Source organism: Mesoplodon bidens (genome assembly GCF_964165515.1).
Source record: "Mesoplodon bidens genome assembly, chromosome: 14".
Taxonomy (NCBI): Eukaryota; Metazoa; Chordata; class Mammalia; order Artiodactyla; family Ziphiidae; genus Mesoplodon; species Mesoplodon bidens.
In genome coordinates, this window is record NC_138170.1 from 51,288,781 (window position 1) to 51,308,751 (window position 19,971).

Below are 19,971 nucleotides of genomic sequence, written 5' to 3' on the forward strand. Positions count from 1 at the left end.
TTCAAGGACGCCCAGACCAGATGGCCAAATGTGGACACTTTTTATCCTTTTCTGTCATTTCTTTCCTCGGGACCGAGAGGACCAGAGCTGACACGCTGAGGGCTCTGGTCAGTCCAGGGCCAAGCCCAGCCAGAGCACAGGCACTTTGCTTCCACACTTGCAACCGCCCTGGGAGGGGATGTGTTGATGTCTCGCTGTGGCCACTCTGGTCCTATCTCCCTGGGCATATCTGGCACACAGGGGGTTCACGCCAGCACACATGCAGGCAGATGTGCTCAGAGCCTCCAATGTGTGTCCCGTCCAAGCCAACCCTGAACCACTGAGGGGGACGGTTATGCATGGGAGAGCTCGGAAACCAAGGCCGTGCACCAAGAGCAAGGGTAGAAACAGTCACTGAGGGTGTGAGGACCTCCTGCAGACCCCAGTGCTCAGGGCTAGCCCCTGGTGCCTCTGTTTTAACTTTGGTTCCTCCTCCAAGGGAGAACCCTCCCCTTCCCCCAGTCCTCAGCCCTCATCGACATCTTTGCCTGACCAGGTTTGCAGAATGCTCCTGCCCTCCATGTCTCTCTTCCCATGGATTCAAAAGGACTTGAACTCCAGGTGCTAAGTGTGTGACTTGGAGCAACCTTAACTTTGCTGTGCCTCACTTCTCATCATCTGTGAAATGAGGAGAAACATCCTGCAAGTCCAAATCAATCACAGAGATGTCCCAGGATTAATGTATTACTCCTTTCGGGGCTCCCTGCTGGTGGAGGAACAGGGGTGGTGGTGGTGGAAGGAAGCAGCGACAAACTCAAAGAAATCGGTGTCTAAGAGGAGAATCCCAAGTGTTGTAACAGGGAAGTTGAGATGCTTCTGGGTGTGGGGAAGGGGTCTCCATTTAGTCATGAAGTCCTCCACTCCCTACTCTGTGCAGATGTAAAGATGATTCCAACACTGCCAGACACTGCCCTCACCTGTGTCCGGAAAAAAGTACACACGTGTCCTGTGATGGCATCTCCAAGCCTTTCTTATACTTCAGCCCATAGTTCCCTCTTCCTTGTAGCATCTAGGAGGACAAGTCTGCCATTGCCTTGCACTGTTTCTTTCAAAGTATTTATAGAGCAAGTCTTCGCCCTGGGTTCTCTCCCTCCTGTCTGCTCTTTCTTGAGGCTCTTTAGATTTGCAGTCCAGGGTTAGCCCTCCAACCCTTGGACCCACTGAGCGGTTATCCTACTTTCTGAAAGTCTTCCCCCCATATCCTTCCTGTACTCCAGGGCCCAGAATAGCACATGCCGGTCTGGCCTCCCCGCCTCACAGTAGATTCCCTCTGCTCTGGGTTTCTTTCCCAGAATAGCCACTTCATAACAGGATGGCAGAGTCAACCCCACTCCAAGGCACACGGCTCACTCAGGAACACTGAAAAGCCAGCACAAGAGAACCTTCCCTCTTGCCCTCCCTCCTCCGCTCATCACCTTGGATGCTGCCACCTGCAGTGCCACAGCCAGGTGGGGTGCGGAGGGGCACTGCCCGCTGCCTGGTTGTGTTAAGAAACTGGCAGACTAGAGGGGACTGTTGCATCAGACCTGACACTGGCAGAATCCCCAGGCCACCTCTTTCTGGTCAGGACTAACAGGAAATGGTATTTTGAAGAAGGTGAGCTCTGAGGGAAAAAAAAAAAAAAAGTTTTGTGAACTTGAGACTTGCAGAGGTTATCAGGGGAGGTGAGAATTAGTTGGTTCTGAGGGGAGACTGTTACCTGTCAGGGGCTCCCCGGTGAGTAGCGTGGCTGGGTCTGGTACCTTACAGATGTTCTCTCAGTTAATGCTTAAAGACACCCCACGCAGTAAGTATTTTAACCCCTTTTAACAGATGAGGAAACTAAGAGCAGAGACACTGAATACTTTGCCTGGCACCCTGGCTAGTAAGAGGGAAAGGTCCTATGGGCACACCTCCGCTTCTGGAGAAAGTGGCCGGCGGATAAGCACTAAGATGCTTCCTAAGGATTCATTCACCCTAGACTGGAGTGTGGGTCTGACAGCCAGAGCACGGGAACTGGGGAGCCAGCAAAAGCTGCTCTCATTCTCCCAGCCCTCTCTGTCCCCTCAGCTTCCAAGCACTCCCCTGGTCCTGCCCTTGCTCTTCAGCCCATGGCTGTATTCACTGCAAAGGCCACTGCTGGAAAGATGTTCAACGAAAGAGAACAAAGCGCCAATGACGGCGTTTCTGTGGGTGGAAGGTTTGCAGAGTGGGCGTTCCTGGGGAGGAAGACCTTCCAACTCTGGCCCAGTGGCGCCTCCTGCATGCGAGGACACGTGGGGAAGGAGCCCGGGGGCCCGCAGCCTCACCTGAGGACAGGAGCTTGTGTGTACGCAGGAAGCTGATGGCCAGCCGCATGATGGAGGCCTTGTCCAGGTGGGAGCTCACGCTGTGAGGCAGGGGCAGCTCGTGGGCCAGCTCGTAGAAGACCTCCGTCTCCTTGCTCCGCCGGCACCTGGCAGCATCTCGGGACTTCTCCTTCCTCCTCTCCGAGCTACTCCTACATGGAGAGGCAGGGGTTAGTCTCTAGCACGTCACTGTCATCCCATCACACCCCTGGTCACGACATCCCCGGGACTCCCCACCCACGGCACGGCCAGACCCTCCCGATGAGCTGACGCGGGCTCACGCCAGTCACCTGAGCTGCCGAGAGTCAGCTCTGCCTTCACGCGTCTCGTGTCTTCTCAGCCACCTTCCCCTCCTGCGCGCCACGGAGTCCACGACAGGGCTTCACGTGGGTGGGGTTTGAGCAAAGCCTTGCCAATTGAATCAATCCACTGGCAATGCCTGGGACCTGGTCCAGGGCTACCTGGGGACTGAGGTGAATGCCCAGGGACGGAGAGGGAAGGGTGAGGAAGCTGTGGCCAGTGGCCCAGATGGCTGTGTCAAAGCCTCTGGAGAACCAGACGAAGATCTGCTTCTGGATAAAATGCTCTTAGAGACAATGAAGCCCAGAACTGGACCTTAGATCCCATTTCGTATCAGAGAGTGATTTCCACTGTAAAAATCGAAAATGCCACTAGAGCCCAAGAACAGTCAGCCAGACACCCGTCAGTCTGATGTCCTGACGTGGACACCTGCTGAGGGTTAAAAAGGACTGAGCACAAACACGATTCCTCTTTAATCCTGCCAGGACAGGCTACCAGCAGGCCTTATCTTTCTTCTCCTTTCAGGACAGAGGGCCACTCGCCAGCTCTGTATGTTTATATTATTTAACCTGATTAGCCTCAGTTTTCTCATCTGTAAAGTGGTAATACAGTACTTGCCCCACAGAGTTAATGTGAGGATCAAATATGATAACGTCTGTAAAATCTTTTTTTTAATATAAATTTATTTATTTTTCATTTATTTATTTCTGGCTGTGTTGGGTCTTCATCGCTGTTCACGGGCTTTCTCTAGTTGCGGCGAGCGGGGGCTACTCTTCGTTGCGGTGCATGGGCTTCTCATCGCGGTGGCTTCTCTTGTTGGTGGAGCATGGGCTCTAGGTGCATGGGCTTCAGTAGTTGTGGCACGCAGGCTCAGTAGTTGTGGCTCGCAGGCTCTAGAGCACAGGCTCAGTAGTTGTGGTGCATGGGTTTAGTTGCTCCATGGCATGTGGGATCTTCCCAGACCAGGGCTCGAGGCCATGCCCCCTGCGTTGGCAGGTGGATTCTTAACCACTGCGCCACCAGGGAAGCCCCCAACTTCTGTAAAGTCTTTAGTGCCAGGCCTATCCCAATGGTAAGCAGTCAATGTTAGCTAATATCAGTAACAAATATATTCATGAAAAGATAATAGTGAGAGTAAAAATGTTACAAAAGACTACAGTATAATCCTATTTTCATGGAAATGTATTATACATAACACTTCTTATATAGGAAGAAATCTAGAAATATAATAAAATACTAATAACTGTTATTCTTACAGCTGTCACGTATATGGTACTTATTATGTTCCAGGGACGGTCTTAAGCACTACTGCGCTGGCTTCTTTAATTCTCACAACTACCCTTGGAAGTAGTTGTTATTATTACCCCTAATTTACAGATGAGGAAACGGGTCCATAGAGACTAAGTACAGTGGTCCCCCTTTACCCACGGGGGATTCATGCCAAGCCTCCCAGTGGATTGCCTGACCCCCTGGATACAACCGAACCCTACCTGTACTATGTTTTTTCCTATACTTAATGGGCAGGTAGCGTATACAGCACAAATACACTGGACAAAGGGATGATTCATGTCCTGAATGGGATGGTGGGACACTTCATCATGTTATTCAGAATGGCATGAGACTTAAAACCTATGAATTGCTTATTTCTAGAATTTTCCATTTAATATATTCAGACTGGGGTTGACTGTGGGGAACTGGAACCATAGAAAGTGAAACTGTGGATAAGGGGAGACTGCTGTAATTCACCTGCAGCCTCTCCGCAGGTAAATGGGGAAGTGGGGCTTTGCACCGGGCAGCTGGGCCCTGGAATCCAGGCTCTTCTCCGTCAATGATGTCCTGCCTCCCTAGCCTCAAAATTGTTACAGTGTCAGGTCAGTGACGTTAGGAGGAATTTTTTTCTTAGTGCTTCTCTGTATTTTCTTATGTTTCTATAAAAAAAAAAACTATCTTGCTTGTTGAATAAACAAGTTCGTCTTTATTTTTTTTTTAAAGGTGTCCAATGCAGTTCACGGCTCTCAAGGCCTCACCTAACCCACTCCAGCTTGCTCTGTCTATCCTCTCTCCTGAGACTTCCAAAACCAGGGGCTGCTTCTCCTTTTGTTTGGCTTTGCAGCCTGTTATCTGGACTGAAGATTCAGTATTTTGGGATTCCCGGAATGCTGACACACCGCCTCTCAAGCCGCCAAGATGTGGGGCAGAGGCACTGTTTTGACTTTACCACCTGCTTCATTTTAGAAAAACAAAACCACCAGCTCCTTGGACGGATCAAGCATCATAGACTCAGACTGCAGGAGGAAACTCCAACTGCTGCTGATGGTCAGGAAGAACCTTCAGAAAAATTGTGAAATGAGTGGAATTGTTTTTCTTGTCCTATCTCCCTTTTCTGTTTCCTTCACCCAACTCACGTTTCCTCCTCTGCCCGACTTCCAGCTCTCAGAACTCTTGTCCCTGCACCCCACGCCTTCAGAACCTGCCCTTAGGATCATCCTGCTCTTGCTCCAGCCTGTAGTGGCAGTTTGTATACTAGTCCCTCTCATTTGCATTTTAATCCTGACCTCTGATTGTGGAGCGAAAGCAGTTGTTCGAGGTTTGCACGCATCCTGGCCCAGGAAGGGAGGGTGAGAAGGGGACAGGATGCTACAAATGTACCCATCACACCTGCGTGTCATGAGAGCCAGCGTCTTTAGGACACTGGATTCCACTCTCCAGCACAACCGTCGTGTTCCCCAACAGAAGCATCATCAACGCATCACCAGCCATTAGGGGCCTCTAGAGAAGGCCTCCTGGGTGACAGAGACACCAGCACATTTACATCGATGTGACATTGACATCAATGTCTGCACGCACAGCGCTTCCCTTTGCCATTGCCCCTTCTTTGAAGTGGAAGAGCAGACAGAGAGGAAGAGCCAGGGAAGGAAAAGGCTGTCTGGAGTCGGTGCTCTGTCTGCCAATGGCCTTTGAGATTTGGCTCCTACTACGTTCTCTTGGCCACACAAATGTTTATTGACACCCACTTTTGTGTCGGGTGCTGCACCGAGAACCTTACATATATTACCTCATTATAATCCTCTTAACAACACAATTAAGGTAGGTAGTGTGAGCATATTTACACACGTGGGAACTGAGGCTCAGACATCATCTGTAACTCCTCAAGGTCACAAAGCAAGTGCCTACATAAGCTCTTGGAGGGTGTACAGTCAGTGAGCAGACACTTAGAAGTCCTGAGACACATGGGTGCTCCCTGTCTAATTCCATCCTCACCCCCTGCATATGACATGGGCAAGGCAGGCACTGCTGTTGCCCCCATTTCACAGATCTGGAAACTGTGGCCCGACCAGGTTAAATTACTTACTTAGGGCAGTTCTGCTAATTAGTGGCAGAGCTAGGGCTAGAACCCATCTCTTCTCAGGCCAATACATACTCTTTCTACTGCTTAACAGTAGGAGGTAGTGGCTTTAGCAAGGAATAAACAGCAACATCTTAACGTTTAGAAAAAGAAAGGCTGAGAATCTCATGCAGTCTCTTGGTTTAAAAGTCTGAGCTCCACTTTAGCTACCTTGTTTTTGCAGTTGTGCTCTGGGACCAGCATGACTTTAATTGGATTATCTAGTTAACCTTGACACAGCCCAGAGATATCTGTCTAACGTTGACTCTGGGAAGAACAGACAAACATGTGTAATGCTGCCATATTGAATTAGCAACACGGAAGAACAAGAATAATTAATGCTAAGTGTAAAGGTGAGACCTGCCTTGTCCTAAGTGATGCACCCAGTTGACTTCCTCACCCCATCTACCACAGGTTGGGCCTCTCAAGCCAACGGAGCAGGGCACGGGAAGTTAGGAGGACTGGTGTTTTAACATGCTGGCCACACACTATCTAGCTATCTGATGGTGAACAAGAAAATGCATTCTCAGTGCCCTGATTGCCTCATCTCTGAAACAGGAGCCAGCTCATGTCTTCTTTGTCAGGATCAAATGAGATGAGGGTAGAAGGGTTGGAAGTACTAGAAAGCTCTCCACCAATGAAACCCTCAAGACAGATAGTAATGATCCCACTGCCAGGCTAATCTGAGCATTAGTCACGGTCAGACTTTGGCCCTACAGCTGCTCATTGCCAAGTCAACGCTGTCTCAGGGCTGCAGGTGTATTTGTTGGTCAGGCTGATTTTGATCAGTTTGTTGGGTCATGCAGCTGACCCTTCTTAGGTCAACGAGGCTTCATTTCCTAAAGTACTGGTGCCTTATTTTCTCTCCCTAGATGGGTGTTAGAATTCACTGCAATAGACCAGATTTTTTTTTAATGATAATTCTAGACATGGCATATTAGAATTCTCTGGCTTTTTGTAAAAAGATATTTTATCTAAGTTTTCCGGATCATCAGAAAAGACTCAGAAATGTATTTCTTATTCCAACTGCTCTTTCTACAAAGTCCCTGCTCCTGTCTTTCTTGGAGGTCCTCCTGAGACCACAGGGGGTTCCCACACAATACATGGTATACGGAACACACCACATGAACGTGGCCCTGGTTGACTGTGTCTCGGGTGGACCCAGAAGTGTTTACTGAGCTCCGTTCTGGACCTTGTGGAGGAGGTGCACATTCCTTGATCTCGAGGAGTACGCAGTCTGTTTGGGGAGCCAACAACTTGAAACATGCCCATGAACCAGCGAAATAAACACAGGCAATAAGCACGATAGGTGGTTAAGATAAGAAACAAGCTGATGTCAGCAAACAAGGTCAGGGCAGGCTACCCAGTGAGGCAGGAGGCCAGCTCATCCTAGAAGGACAAGTGGCGGCAATACCTTACAGTGTTTGAGGGGTGCAGAAAGCACATTTTTTACACTTTATCTCATGTGAGTCTCACAAAACCCCTGAGAGACAGAAACTCCTATCCCCATTTAATAGATGAAGAAGTGGAGATTTAGAGAGGCAGAGTGACTTGCTAAAAGACATTGTCTCAAACCTAGTTCTTCTGGGTCCAAGATCAAAGGTTCTCCCCTGGCAGCAAGGAAATTGCTATTTATTGTCTACCTTCAACATGGACCAGGCTGTGTTAGATACCTTCCCACCAACTGGATGTCCATGTACACTACAGGAAGACGAGAAGGGTGACGATTTGGAAAAGATACAGTGACATAAAGACTCCATGGTGGGGTAAGGGGGAGATGCTGCCCTTAGGTGAGCACCCACTCACCTCGGAAAAAGACCTGGAACCTTAGGTGTAGGCTTAAGAACCAATACCCGAGCTCAAATGGAGTGTGAGTAGGAAGAAGGGGAATCAGTGCAGCATGCAGCCTGCATCACGCAAGGCTGGGCGTGTGGTGCAGTGCCATCTGAAGGGACTCTACAGTGCTCCATTAAAAAAAAGCTGCAGTTCCAGCCTGCATGAATGTCTCTCTCCAAGCTACAGCTGGAGGACAAGCGGTTTCTCTCATTTTGGGGGGACATTTCCTATACACAAATTTATATGTATTCTCCCCAAGTTAAAAACTCTAATTCTGAAACACTTGATCCCAACTAAGGGAAAAAACAACTTAGGGACCGGGCGGCCAATAAAAAGATAAGACAAAACTGACGGTCCTAAAGCTTCAGCATGCACATGCTATAACTCAACCAGGGAAAAACCACTTTGGCCAGAGCTTCGTTATCTTAAAATTTTCTCCTCAGATTTGGGGTTATTGCTCTAAGCCTGGCTTAGAGATCCCTACTTAAGTCAGTAATGGAACCATTATCAGCTCTTGGTCAGCCTGCCTTGCGGCCCCCAAGATGTCACCCACTGCACCAATGGGGTTGCTTGCTTAATTAGCCATAGTCTCCTGATCTTTACTTTTAGGGCTCCCATGCCTAATGCCTGTGGGCCATCAGGGTATCAAAACAATACACCTGTTCCCTATAAGGTTCGAAGGCTTAGAAGCAGAATGGATTTCAGCAGGTTAAGGAGAAAGACTGAAGCTAATTAAACCAGCTTGGATCAGTCTATTGGCTGGTGGTGAAATTCTAAGCTGGTGCCAATTCGCAGAAGGCTGTAAATGGATGAAATGAAGGTCAAATGCAATGGGGAGGGAGCTTTTGTGACCCTCCACTGAGGCTGTGCCACTGCTGCACGAGGGCTGCCTGAAGGAAGGAACACGCCAGCTTCAGGTCCCAGAGATCAGGACGAGTGGCTGCCCTACACCTAGGGGTTGACTGCTTCATGGATTAAATTACAGAACAGGACTTCCCTGGTGGCGCAGTGGTTAAGAATCCACCTGCCAATGCAGGGGACGCAGATTCGAGCCCTGGTCTAGGAAGGTCCCACATGCCACGGAGCAACTAAGCCCGTGCGCCACAACTACTGAGCCTGCGCTCTAGAGCCCGCAAGCCACAACTACTGAAGCCCGCGTGCCTAGAGCCCGTGCTCCGCAACAAGAGAAGCCACCACAATGAGAAGCCCACGCACCGCAAGGAGGAGTAGCCCCGGCTCGCCGCAACTAGAGAAAGCCTGTGCACAGCAACAAAGACCCAACACAGTCAAAAATAAATAAATTTAAATAAATAAATAAATTAGAGCAGAACCAAAGCTGGTGCTTCTCAATCTTGGCTGCTCACAGCAATCATCAGAGAAGCCTCAAAAAACTGATGCCTGGGTTCTACACCTACCCCCAGAGAGTCCTATTTAATAGGCCTGTGGTGCAGCCTATTAAGGGGTTTTGAAGCTTCCCATGTGATTCTCCTGTGCAGCCAGGGCTGGGAACCACTGTTCCAAGCAGTCAGCTTTAAAATAAAAAGGCTGTTTTTTGTGTGTTTTGTTTTGTTTTGTTTTGTTTTGTTGGTGGAAGGAAAAGGAAACAGATATTTACGGATCACTGGGGCTAGGTGCATTTCATAAACATTCTCATCTGATTCTTATTTAAATTATGCAGTGGTATTGGTCCCAATTTTGCAGAGCAATGGATCTCAACTTTAGCCTGCAGAAGAATCACCTGGAGGGCTTAGAAGGTTTCTGAGCCTGTGATCACCTGTCTTTGGAGGACTGAAACCCAGATCTACTTCTTAAACCTAACCACATCTCTCCCCCTACCGTGCACTGTGTCCACACTCAGCTAATTTGGAGTCACCATCATAAACCAAACAGTTATTTATCTAGGAGCTCATGTGGCCATCACTGTCCCAGAGGCTATGACTGACAGAAAGAGGGAGGTGAAAGTAAGGAGACAGACTTGAATCGAGACCACATGAAAGGCAACAACCCCTCAAAATAGCCACCTTGGGAGAAGGTACAAACTTTATTCTGGTGAAATGGCCACTGCTCTAAGTATTTTGGGAGGTCCTTTAGAAAGAACCTCAGAGTCACACAAGGAAATCAATCATAATACTTCATAGAACATACATCATTTTAAACCCCAAATGACATTATCCTGTGTAGCCACCCCCTTTAGTCACCAGACTTGGCTGTGGATGGGTCTCAGTTGTTTGAAAGAATAAAATATGCCCTCAAAGATAAGGCCTTGCCACAATTGAAGGTATTGAAAAGAATGGTCTTTGGCTTTGAAGGCAATTCCAAAGGAGTGGCAAAATATTTTAAAAGAGGGTGGTGTTGGCCAACTTTCTGGGATATTCTGATGTTTGCCGAAGACAGTAGTGATGCATAGGGGAATCTATTATATAGATTATATATTATATACGAGAGGAAAGGGCATCAAAGTTAGCCAGTCAAAATGGAAGAAATTACATTAGCAAATTCAGGAGAAACTGGGCAGATCAGACAGAACTCCACAAGGGGGAAAGGCATCAATACACTTCAATATGCATACCTCTGTGAGAGGCCTGGTCTCTGCCCTGAAAGAGAGCACAGCCCAACTGAGAGAGAAGACTAATACTCCAGACTAGTGTATCAAAAGCCCTAAAAGAAGGGATACAAAGAAGAGGTCAGGGCTGGAGTGGCTAAAACAAGAACAGATATTTTCACTCAGCCCTGCCCTGAAGGAGGAATCCTGGGAAGTGTCTCATTTCTCAACCTCCCCATCTCCCCTCCCCTGAGGCTAAGCCCCCAGCTCCCTGACCCACTCTGGTGGTCTGTGCCCCTGAAGACAGGGCCTGGACTGCATTCAGACCTGACAGTAATGTCTGGGGCCACCCAACATGGCCCTCTAATGGTCAGATCTGCTCAGGCCCCACTGGAGATGCTTATCTGGTGGCCTTCTAGGCCCCAGGCAGCCTTGGGGAAGAGAGCAGCAGACCCAATTACCAAGCAGCCCCATAGGTATAGCCCATCTGGGGCTCCAGATAACCCAGCTCCTTACGTCATCTGAGGACATGTGCAGTCTCCAGCCCAGCTGGGAAAAGCGTGCATGCACAGGAGTGACAGTGACGATCTGTGTCTATGCTGAGCTTCACAAGCCCGAACCTTAGCGAGGTTCTCTATTCAACATATTAGTGAGTAATAAGGCTTTACATTTGTACCACTCACTACACCTTATAAAGCACTTTCGATGTTAATCTGTAAATCTCGCCCAGTAGGATACAAAGAGCAGGTACCGTTATTCCCATTTTAGAGATGAGGAAAATTGAGGCTCAGAAAGGTAATGGGAATGTGTGGAGCTGGAACCAAACCCCTGAGCTCTGACGTTTTCAAGGACACGTGAACAGAGAGCCCATTGCCAAGCAGCACTAGATGTGTCACACAATTGGAAATACACCTTCATTATGCATTACCATCTCATAACCTAGTTTAAGATATCACTTTTTAAAAAGGCTTTGGTGGAATAAGGGTAATGCATATTTAGTGCAGGCAATTTTGAAAATACAGAAAGGTATAAAGAAAAAAACTGAGCTCTCACTGGATTTATGCTTGTTACTTAACATTTATCACATTTTAGAGAACTCTTTAGAAATATTCCTAACAGCCAGCAATATCATATTGTATGGGTGGATCACAATGCACTTGACAGATGTTCAGAAATAGTTTCTTATTTCCAGCTGTTATAAATTACACTATGATAACTACCTTTGTATCAGGTGTTGCTTTTTAATTAATTAATTTTTTTTTTTTTTTGCGGTACATGGACCTCTCACTGTTGTGGCCTCTCCCGCTGCGGAGCACAGGTTCCGGACGCGCAGGCCCAGTGGCCATGGCTCACGGGCCCAGCCGCTCCGCGGCATGTGGGATCCTCCCGGACCAGGGCACGAACCTGTGTCCCCTGCATCGGCAGGCGGGCTGTCAACCACTGCGCCACCAGGGAAGCCCCTTTAATTTATTTATTTTATTTATTTATTTTTTTTTTGCGGTACACGGGCCTCTCACTGTTGCGGCCTCTCCCATTGCAGAGCACAGGCTCCGGACGCGCAGGCTCAGCAGCCATGGCTCACGGGCCCAGCCGCTCCGCGGCATGTGGGATCCTCCCGGACCGGGGCACGAACCCGTGTCCCCTGCATCGGCAGGTGGACTCTCAACCGCTGCGCCACCAGGGAAGCCCGTTTAATTTATTTTTATAACACAAGATGACACATATCCAGCTTGCCGCCAGCTCCCCATGGCTTCCTCACCATGATCGCCTCTGAAAGTTGAGGAGATGAATTTGGTAACAGCATCTTCAGGATCATGGCCACCATTACTGAATGTGGAGCCCCAGAGGAAGTGCTGCAGAGGGAGGCACCCGGGGAAGGAAAGCAGGGTGTGTGTACTGTCTCAGCAACTTTCCCTGCCCTCTGACCGGCTCTCTTGGGCTTCCTCTTCCCCTCATGCAGTGTCCAGGTTAAAACGTCTGAAGAAAGATGACCAACTGTACTGAACCTGGAGAATCCAGTGCTGCGAAGAGGGCCACTCTTGTCGGTCAGCAGGACCTCATGCCCCAGTGTAAAAATAAGGTTTTCTTTCCACCTATCCCGATCTCAGCATGTCTAGTGCACTGATAGAGAAGACTCCCCATGAAGAGGGGAGGAAAGCGTGTGTCCACAAGGAGCATTTGCCTGGCTCCCCACTGTTCCCTCCGGCCTCTGATGCCCGCTACTGCTCGAACCCCTCCGCTGTGCAGACTCCAGCTGAGGGACTAATTAACCTCAGCCAGCTGAAGGGCTGCTGCTGCTACAGCTAAGAAAGAACCACACGCAGTGCTTGTCGTTTGATAAAGAACTCTTCACCACACTGCCTCTGACTTAATCCTGAAACAATCTGGGGAGGTAGGAATGTATCATCCCTATTTCACACATGACGAAACAGACTCCAAGGATGTTAGTGACATGCCTGGTGTCGCCCAGTGATGGAGCCAGCACTCAAACCTACCATTTGACCCTAAATCCTATACTCTTGATGGCCATCAGGCAACCTTCCCCAAAATGCCCATAAGCAGATCTCTCTTGCAAGTTCAAAAGGTTTAGCTGAGCCGGGTGTATCGGGGGTGAAACCCTCTAAGGATACTTAATTGGATGAGCTCTTGGTCTGGGAAGCAGCAGAGGGGACATCCTGGTCACCCTCTTGTCCTAGGTCAGACCCACGATGACAAACCGGGCCCAGCGGGATCATTTGTCTCCGCTTGGAGATGTCTGTCTCACAAAGGAAACAAGTTCCTACTCTGCTCTCAGCATCTACAGACACCACAGGTTACAGGTTTCACTCTCACTGGACTCTTTTCCTTGGTGCCACTTCCCTGGGCGTGAGGCTGTTTCCCCACACCCAAGCTGGTACCTGATCTGATTTAGGGTTTTCCTTAAGGCTTCTATCTGTCAGCAGCCTACTTCCTCTGGATCCCACAAGCTTCCAACAGCACAATCTATGGTTTGGCTCAAGCCATTCTGCCTATGCAGCCATCCTGTTCCTACAACACTGCCTTCAGCCAAGAGAACTGACAAAGAAATTGCACAGCAGAAGGATAAAGAAAAAAGTGCCCTGCCCCAGATGTAAAATGGATTTCCCAGCATGAGGCAAGCACTTTCTCTAGAGGGAGTGGGGAGCAGCTTACTGTCCCCTTGGTGGCTAAGACCTAGCGCCTGCTCTGCCCCTCGCCACACCTTTCCTGGAGGACACACTCTTCACCCCTCGACCTAACTGCACTCATCTTCCAGGACCTCCCACCGTCCATTTTCACCAGGAAGGCCTCACCTGCGCTGACCTCTCCGCATCCCAGTCCAGAGACTCTGTGCTGCACCATCCAGCCCTGTGTTGTTCTCCACTCACTTTACTTCTGTAGCTTTTGTCCCCCTAACTAGACCACCTATTCTGGAGGGAAAGGACCCCATCATCTGTTCTTCTGGAGTCCTCTAAAGCATAATTAGTACAAAGTGGTACAAGTTGGAGACATTAGATAAAAACCACTTAAATGATTTCTGTTCTGTGAATTCTTCAGAGTCACTTGCTGTTCTAGATCATTCATAAAAATCTAGGACTTCCCTGGTGGTGCAGTGGCTAAGAATCCGCCTGCCAATGTAGGGGACACGGGTTCGAGCCCTGGTCCAGGAAGATCCCATGTGCCACAGAGCAACTAAGCCCGTGCTCCACAACTACTGAGCCTGCCTGCCACAAGTACAGAAGCCCATGCACCTAGAGCCCATGCTCCACAACAAGAGAAGCCACCGCAATGAGAAGCCTGCGCACAGCAACGAAGACCCAATGCAGCCAAAAAATAAATTACAAAACAAACAAACAAACAATGGAAGACATAAAAATTCTAATCCAATTCCTAATTAGAAAAAAAGATTTCCATCTGGGAAGAGCTGTAGTTCAGAGACACTCAAAGATGTTTTTGTGTGTGTGTTTCCCCAGCTCTGTGAATCAAAGTTGGGGCCTGAACTAGCGCTGCTGACAGTTGCCAGTGGGGTCACACAGTCTAGAACTTTTCAAACTTGACTCCGCCCACGAATCACCCCAGGATCCTGTTACAATGCAGTTTCTGACTCAGTAGGTCTGGGCTGGGGCCTAAGGTTCTGCATTTCTAACAGCCTCCTAGATGATGCTGATTCTACTGGTCTGTGTCCACAGTTTAAACAGAAAGAGACCGGGGGACACATGAGATCTGAAGACCAAGGACATGAGGGAGATACCAACATCTGGTTGGGTCAGTGCTACTCAGATGCTGTCCTTATCCACCCACAGCCACCCAAAGGCTAACAAGTCAGGTCTCCTCTTCTGCCAGGAAGCATCTTACTTTTTATATTTCTTTATGGGATTTCACGAAGCCCTACTTTGGTGCCCCTCCCTCCCTTCACACCTCCCCCATCATCTCATCCCTTCTTATCTCTTAAAACTCCATGCCTTGGGGCCAGTTCCAGCCCTACTTCCCCCAGCCACTTCCCTGGCCACCTTTACTCCCTTCTCCAAGGCGCCTCCTGCCCAAATTTCTCACTGGCCCTCATTAAAGGGTCTTGCTGGCTTTTCTATGCAAACCTCCTGCTGCTATAACTAGACTGTAAGTACCTTGGTGCCTTGGTGGGGTGGGGCACAGACACAACATCTTCTACTTCTGTGCATCCTTCATGGGACCTTGGACCAGGGCAGACAAACTAAGTAAATATTTGCTGCTTGACTGTAAGGACAATTCAAGTGTGCCCTTTACTCTTCTCCTTTCCTTCTCAGGGAGGAAAGAAAATGTGATCCCTGGTGCCTTGGCCTCCATCCCCAGCCCTGGGGACGTTAGATAAAAACCTTGCTCCTCTCCCGGGAGCTGCAGCTGGGTCAGCTGAGACTGTGTTTCGTTCTCTGCAGCTCCTCTCCCCCTCAGGGAAGAGTTAAAGTGCTGGGAAGTCTGCTTCCCACTTGGAAATCTCCATTTCCTCACGCAGCGTGAACAAGAGAACATCTATGGACAGAGGCCGAGCGAGCCAACTGCACAGGGAGTGAACTCACTCTGAATGGGGCTGTTCGAACGCCCGCCAAGTCAAGTCATTAAGATGCCGTCCCTGAGGTGCAGCCCCCAGCGTCACCTCGAGATAGCCCCTCAAATCTTGTCGGCAGAGAGGATGAATGGTGAGTCCAGAGCCTGGTGAAAGCAGGATCTTTCATGAGCGGGGGTGAGGGGGACAGGACCCCTGCGCTGGCACCCTCGTGGGGGCCGGGGTGCTGCAGGGGAGGCAAAGGAGAAGGCCTCCTGTCCCCCACTCCCCCTCCACACCACACGGAACTAAAATTAACCCCCTGCTTTACACCGAGTTGCCCAAACAATTGCTCCTCAAAAGGCAACCAAGGGCTGGGGGGGGCGGGGGGGAGTAATAACATTAGAGAAAATATGTGCAGTGCCAAAAATAATCACTGTGTCATGAGAAAACAGAACCGGGCTGCCTCAGGGGCCAGCGCTGGGTATATTCAGGAAGGAGGGGGCAGAAATTCCCCTGGCAGTGTCGTCAGACATTCTGGCTGAAAAAAATTTAAAAAGCCCAAACTGGAATAGACAGTTGTCAGAGGGAACTCTTCTCAAGTACTGAACATGATTTTAAGGGTCAGTTCTCTCTTCTTTATTTTAGACACTTTAATTTCAAAGGAAACAACATTTGTTTAGTCTTTTCATCAGGTGGGATGCCTGATCATATGTTAACAGTGAAACACCCATAGGATCTGCCTTACTAATCCCAATTGGATGCCAGAACTTCTGGTGCCTGGTCTTTAAAGCATTTCAGAACAGCAAGAGAAGGCTGGGGTCTGAATGGGATCTCTCATTCCTCCCCCCATCCCACAACCCCTTCTAGCCTCCCTGTCTACAGAATGAAGAAAGCAAGCAAAGGCCAAGGCAAAATGAAAGGAGAGAGAAAGGAACCCAGAGAGAACTGAGAGACCCTTTCTCTCCTTTAGAACCACAATTTTCAGCCTGTTTATATGGTCACATGTCAAGCCTTTGCTTTGTCCCATTTCTGCCCTGTCATACTACAATGTGAAGTGAGATGTTCACACACATTTAAGAAGCTATGCTCCATTTTTTGGTAGAGGAGTCATCAAAAACCATGGGAAATGCCAAAAAATCTTCCCCATATTACTATCATGCTCTCAAATGATAATATTGAGCAATCTGGGAAACAGGGTTGTGGCTTTTTTTCCCCCAGCAATAGCTTTTTCTCTCCACTCATTCAACAAATATTTGTTAATCTCTTTTCATGTGCTGGGGCTGTGAGCAATAGAGTGAAAGATGGAACGACCACTCCTGACCTCAGGGAGCTTGCAGAGAAGTGAAGAGTCAAGTCCCAAAGGACTGGCCCAGTGGTCAGTGGATGCCACGGGAGTTTGAGCAAAGAAAGTCTGCAAGGCTGGACATGGGGGGAACCCGGCACCGGAGGGGGCATTCGAAGGAGGGGCAGTTACGGGGTGGGGGGGGCAATCACGAGGGCAGGAGGAATGAGAACAAAGACACTGCTGGGGAATGAGCCGGGGTGCCGGTGTTCAGGAGACGGGCTGGAGGGGAGGGTGCAAGATGGGAAAAGTCAGAGTGGGGAGGATGCCTTCACTCAACACACATGGCCGAGTGACCACAAGATGCCAAGCACAGAGGAGGGCTGTCGACAACAAAATAACTGGGAAATAAAGCTGATGATCAGGTAACTGCCTACCCCACTGACTAGTTAGTGGCTGAGGTACCAGGTGGTGGGCAGCGTAGAACCCAGCCTGGATCCCTCTTCTGCTGGCTGTGTTTTTGCCACATGGGACGGCAAATATGAGAACCCCTCTTCCTTGGGAGAAGAGCCAGGGGAAACAAGTCCCTTTGTTAAGAGCTCTAAATATGGCAGCAACCCTTGGGCCACCACAAGCTGGAGCCTCGGCTCAGCCCACAGAGACCTCAGCAAGGCATTCCTGCTGAATAGTAACTCAAACACTACCCATGGGATGAAAAACAAACTTGACCAAGGGTGCACGCCTCCTCTGGCTCCAGTGGTGCTGCGTTTATTTTCAGACTTTAGCCCCCGTCCTCTAGCTGTTTCCCCTTGCCCCTCACCTCCTTGACCCCTAATCAAGAAGAATACACTTCCAATCAGACCTCAGAGAGAGGAACAGCACACCAGCACACCCCCCTTTCCCCCCGAACCATTTCAGCATGTCATTCCCCTATTTAAAAAAAGAGGAGTGGCTCCCTACTGTCCTCACGATGAAGTTCAAGCTCTAGATGCCCCTCAAGGTCTACCAGCCCCAGCTTTGCTTTCCAACCCTAGTTGCCACAAGTCTGCAGCACACCCCCTGCCCCAGCCAGACTACACTCTGCACCACCACCCATAACTCAGCTCCCCACCTGCCACCCAGCTATTTTTTTCCCATCTGAAATGTGATCCTTCCTTTCCTACATTCCAAACCCTATACTTTCAGAACCAACATAGGCCCACCACCATCAGAGGTTTTCCTGATCACACTACCCAGCCCACACTGATCTCCCCATCTCACCCCTGCCCTGAATGCCTGGAGAACTGAGCTGTTTCACTTAACTGCAAGGTAGCATCACCTTAGTATTCCTCATCTCAAGGATCTTCTCTGAGGGCAGAGGCAAAATTTCAAGCTGCTTGTGTATTGACAGAGCCTGGCACTGCATCTTACCCCAACGATAACAATTTCGTCTAGCTCTTTCAGATACACACAGTGAGCTGGATGAAGGCTAAACCAGCCGTGATCCCCTAGCAGTGGGATTAGGATTGTAGAGTTATAATGCTTTGCTGCTTTCTGGGTAGAAAGTGGGTTAATAAAGAGGTGTGATGGTGGCTGCATTCATCACTAGGTTACCTAATATCCGATGACTCCTTGCTGTTCCTGGGAAACAGATCCCCATACCCTAAGGATGTTTTCATATGAAGCTGCTGGCTGTGCCTGCTGTCCACATCACAGGGGGTGTTCAGTGAGCCAGATGCCAGTCAGCTTTCACTGACACTGGTGAACAAGCGTGGACAGCGGTGGCCCCCTCCTTCCCTACTCCCCTCCTTCCCCTCCTCTCCCTCCTCTTCCCTACCCTCCAGGTGAGACCAGGGAGGTTTCTGCCTCTGACCCCACCTCCCTGACACAACAGAACAGTCTGTTGCCCAATACCACCCATTGCCCAAAGCCCTCATGTCATATGTGTAGATGACCTTCTGGGACTCAGATTTCTGGCAAGGAGGATGCCAGGGCTTGGCCAGGGTTCCACCCCTTCGGTGATGTAACATGGAGGCGAGAAAATGGGCCAACCCAAGAAAAGAGAAAGAAAGAAAGCTACCAAACCCAAAAATCCTAAGGAAAAAGAACCAAACAATTTAAAAACCCAATACAACCCTAAAGGTAAGCAAGTAGGGTTGGAGAATAACCCACACTTTGGAATAAACCATTAGCTAAAACGTCAATGTTTAAAAATCTAGTCCCCTAATCTCAACCCCACCCCCTCACACACACACACACACATCCCAGACCAGGAGGGGGTTAACAGAACCCAGCTGCTCCCTTTATCTGACTAACCTGCTAATGGCAAATCTCTGGTACTGAGATTCTATCAGTGATTGCTGCAAATCACTTTTATTAGAGATAATGTCATTTTTACTTCATTATCCAGCCCAGCAGTCAAAGAGAAAATAAGTCGATATTATTTCTGTGAAGCACCAGTTCTGTCCATTAATGCTGACAGGTGACAGGGAACTGAAACTCTTGCCTATACTTTTCAGGAGATTTTGGTCAAAAGACTGGGAGGTTAACCCTCAGAATCCTGGGCCAAGCAGAGCACCCTCAGCAGCCCTTTCCCCACAGACTCTAAAGCAAAGGATGGTTTCTGTGTTTGGGACGCTGGCCCCCTGACTGCTCGGGAAAGGGCCGGGGGCTGCACAGCCGTATAACATCCAGGCAGGCGAGTGGGGCAGCGCTGCTAATTCTGCGGAAAGCAATAATTAACATGTGAGTCAGCAGCAGAGAAAGACTTTAAGCCCAGGGAAAAAGCAGCCCCAAAGTCCCTGTAGCCTCAAAGGCCACAGTGGGCTTGATTAAACCATTTAGAAGATTAGCCCCCATGTGGGGAGACCTGAGTGGAGGGGCGCTGTGTAACCCTGGTGGTGGTTCTCATGACTTGTGTCTCAGCTGCGCCTGGGACACTGCAAATCCTGCTGCCGGTGCGAAGGAGGATAAGGTTCATTTCTCCAGAATCAGCTAAGAAATGCTCTTTTCTGTGTTCCTGCTTGGTTGTTTCTAATTATTTAAAAAATGCCAGATGCAGCTCTGGTTTCATTGGAGTGACTTCTGATCGCCTTCGAGATTGTGACAAACCCATCTGTCCTATACACACTACATCCCCCAACTTTGTGGCATGTATAAGAAAGTCCTAAAGCAACCAGCGTTTTAAAAAGGCACCATCAGGGTTTCCCTGGTGGCGCAGTGGTTGAGAGTCCGCCTGCCAATGCAGGGGACACGGGTTTG

General features: G+C 49.2%; 1 protein-coding gene across 2 annotated transcripts in view; it reads right to left on the reverse strand.

The window, feature by feature from the left end:
* EPAS1 (endothelial PAS domain protein 1) overlaps positions 1-19,971 on the reverse strand; it is an 89,101-nt gene that overhangs the window by 37,025 nt on the left and 32,105 nt on the right. Inside the window, exons 2-3 of one of the 2 annotated variants that reach the window (XM_081254038.1) lie at positions 2,328-2,518; positions 1,566-1,642 (exon numbers count right to left, since the gene is read on the reverse strand). In XM_081254038.1, the coding sequence (XP_081110164.1) occupies positions 1,566-1,642; positions 2,328-2,518 (268 nt within the window). The remainder of the gene's footprint in view (positions 1-1,565; positions 1,643-2,327; positions 2,519-19,971) is intronic. The other variant, XM_081254039.1, reaches the window with a different exon arrangement.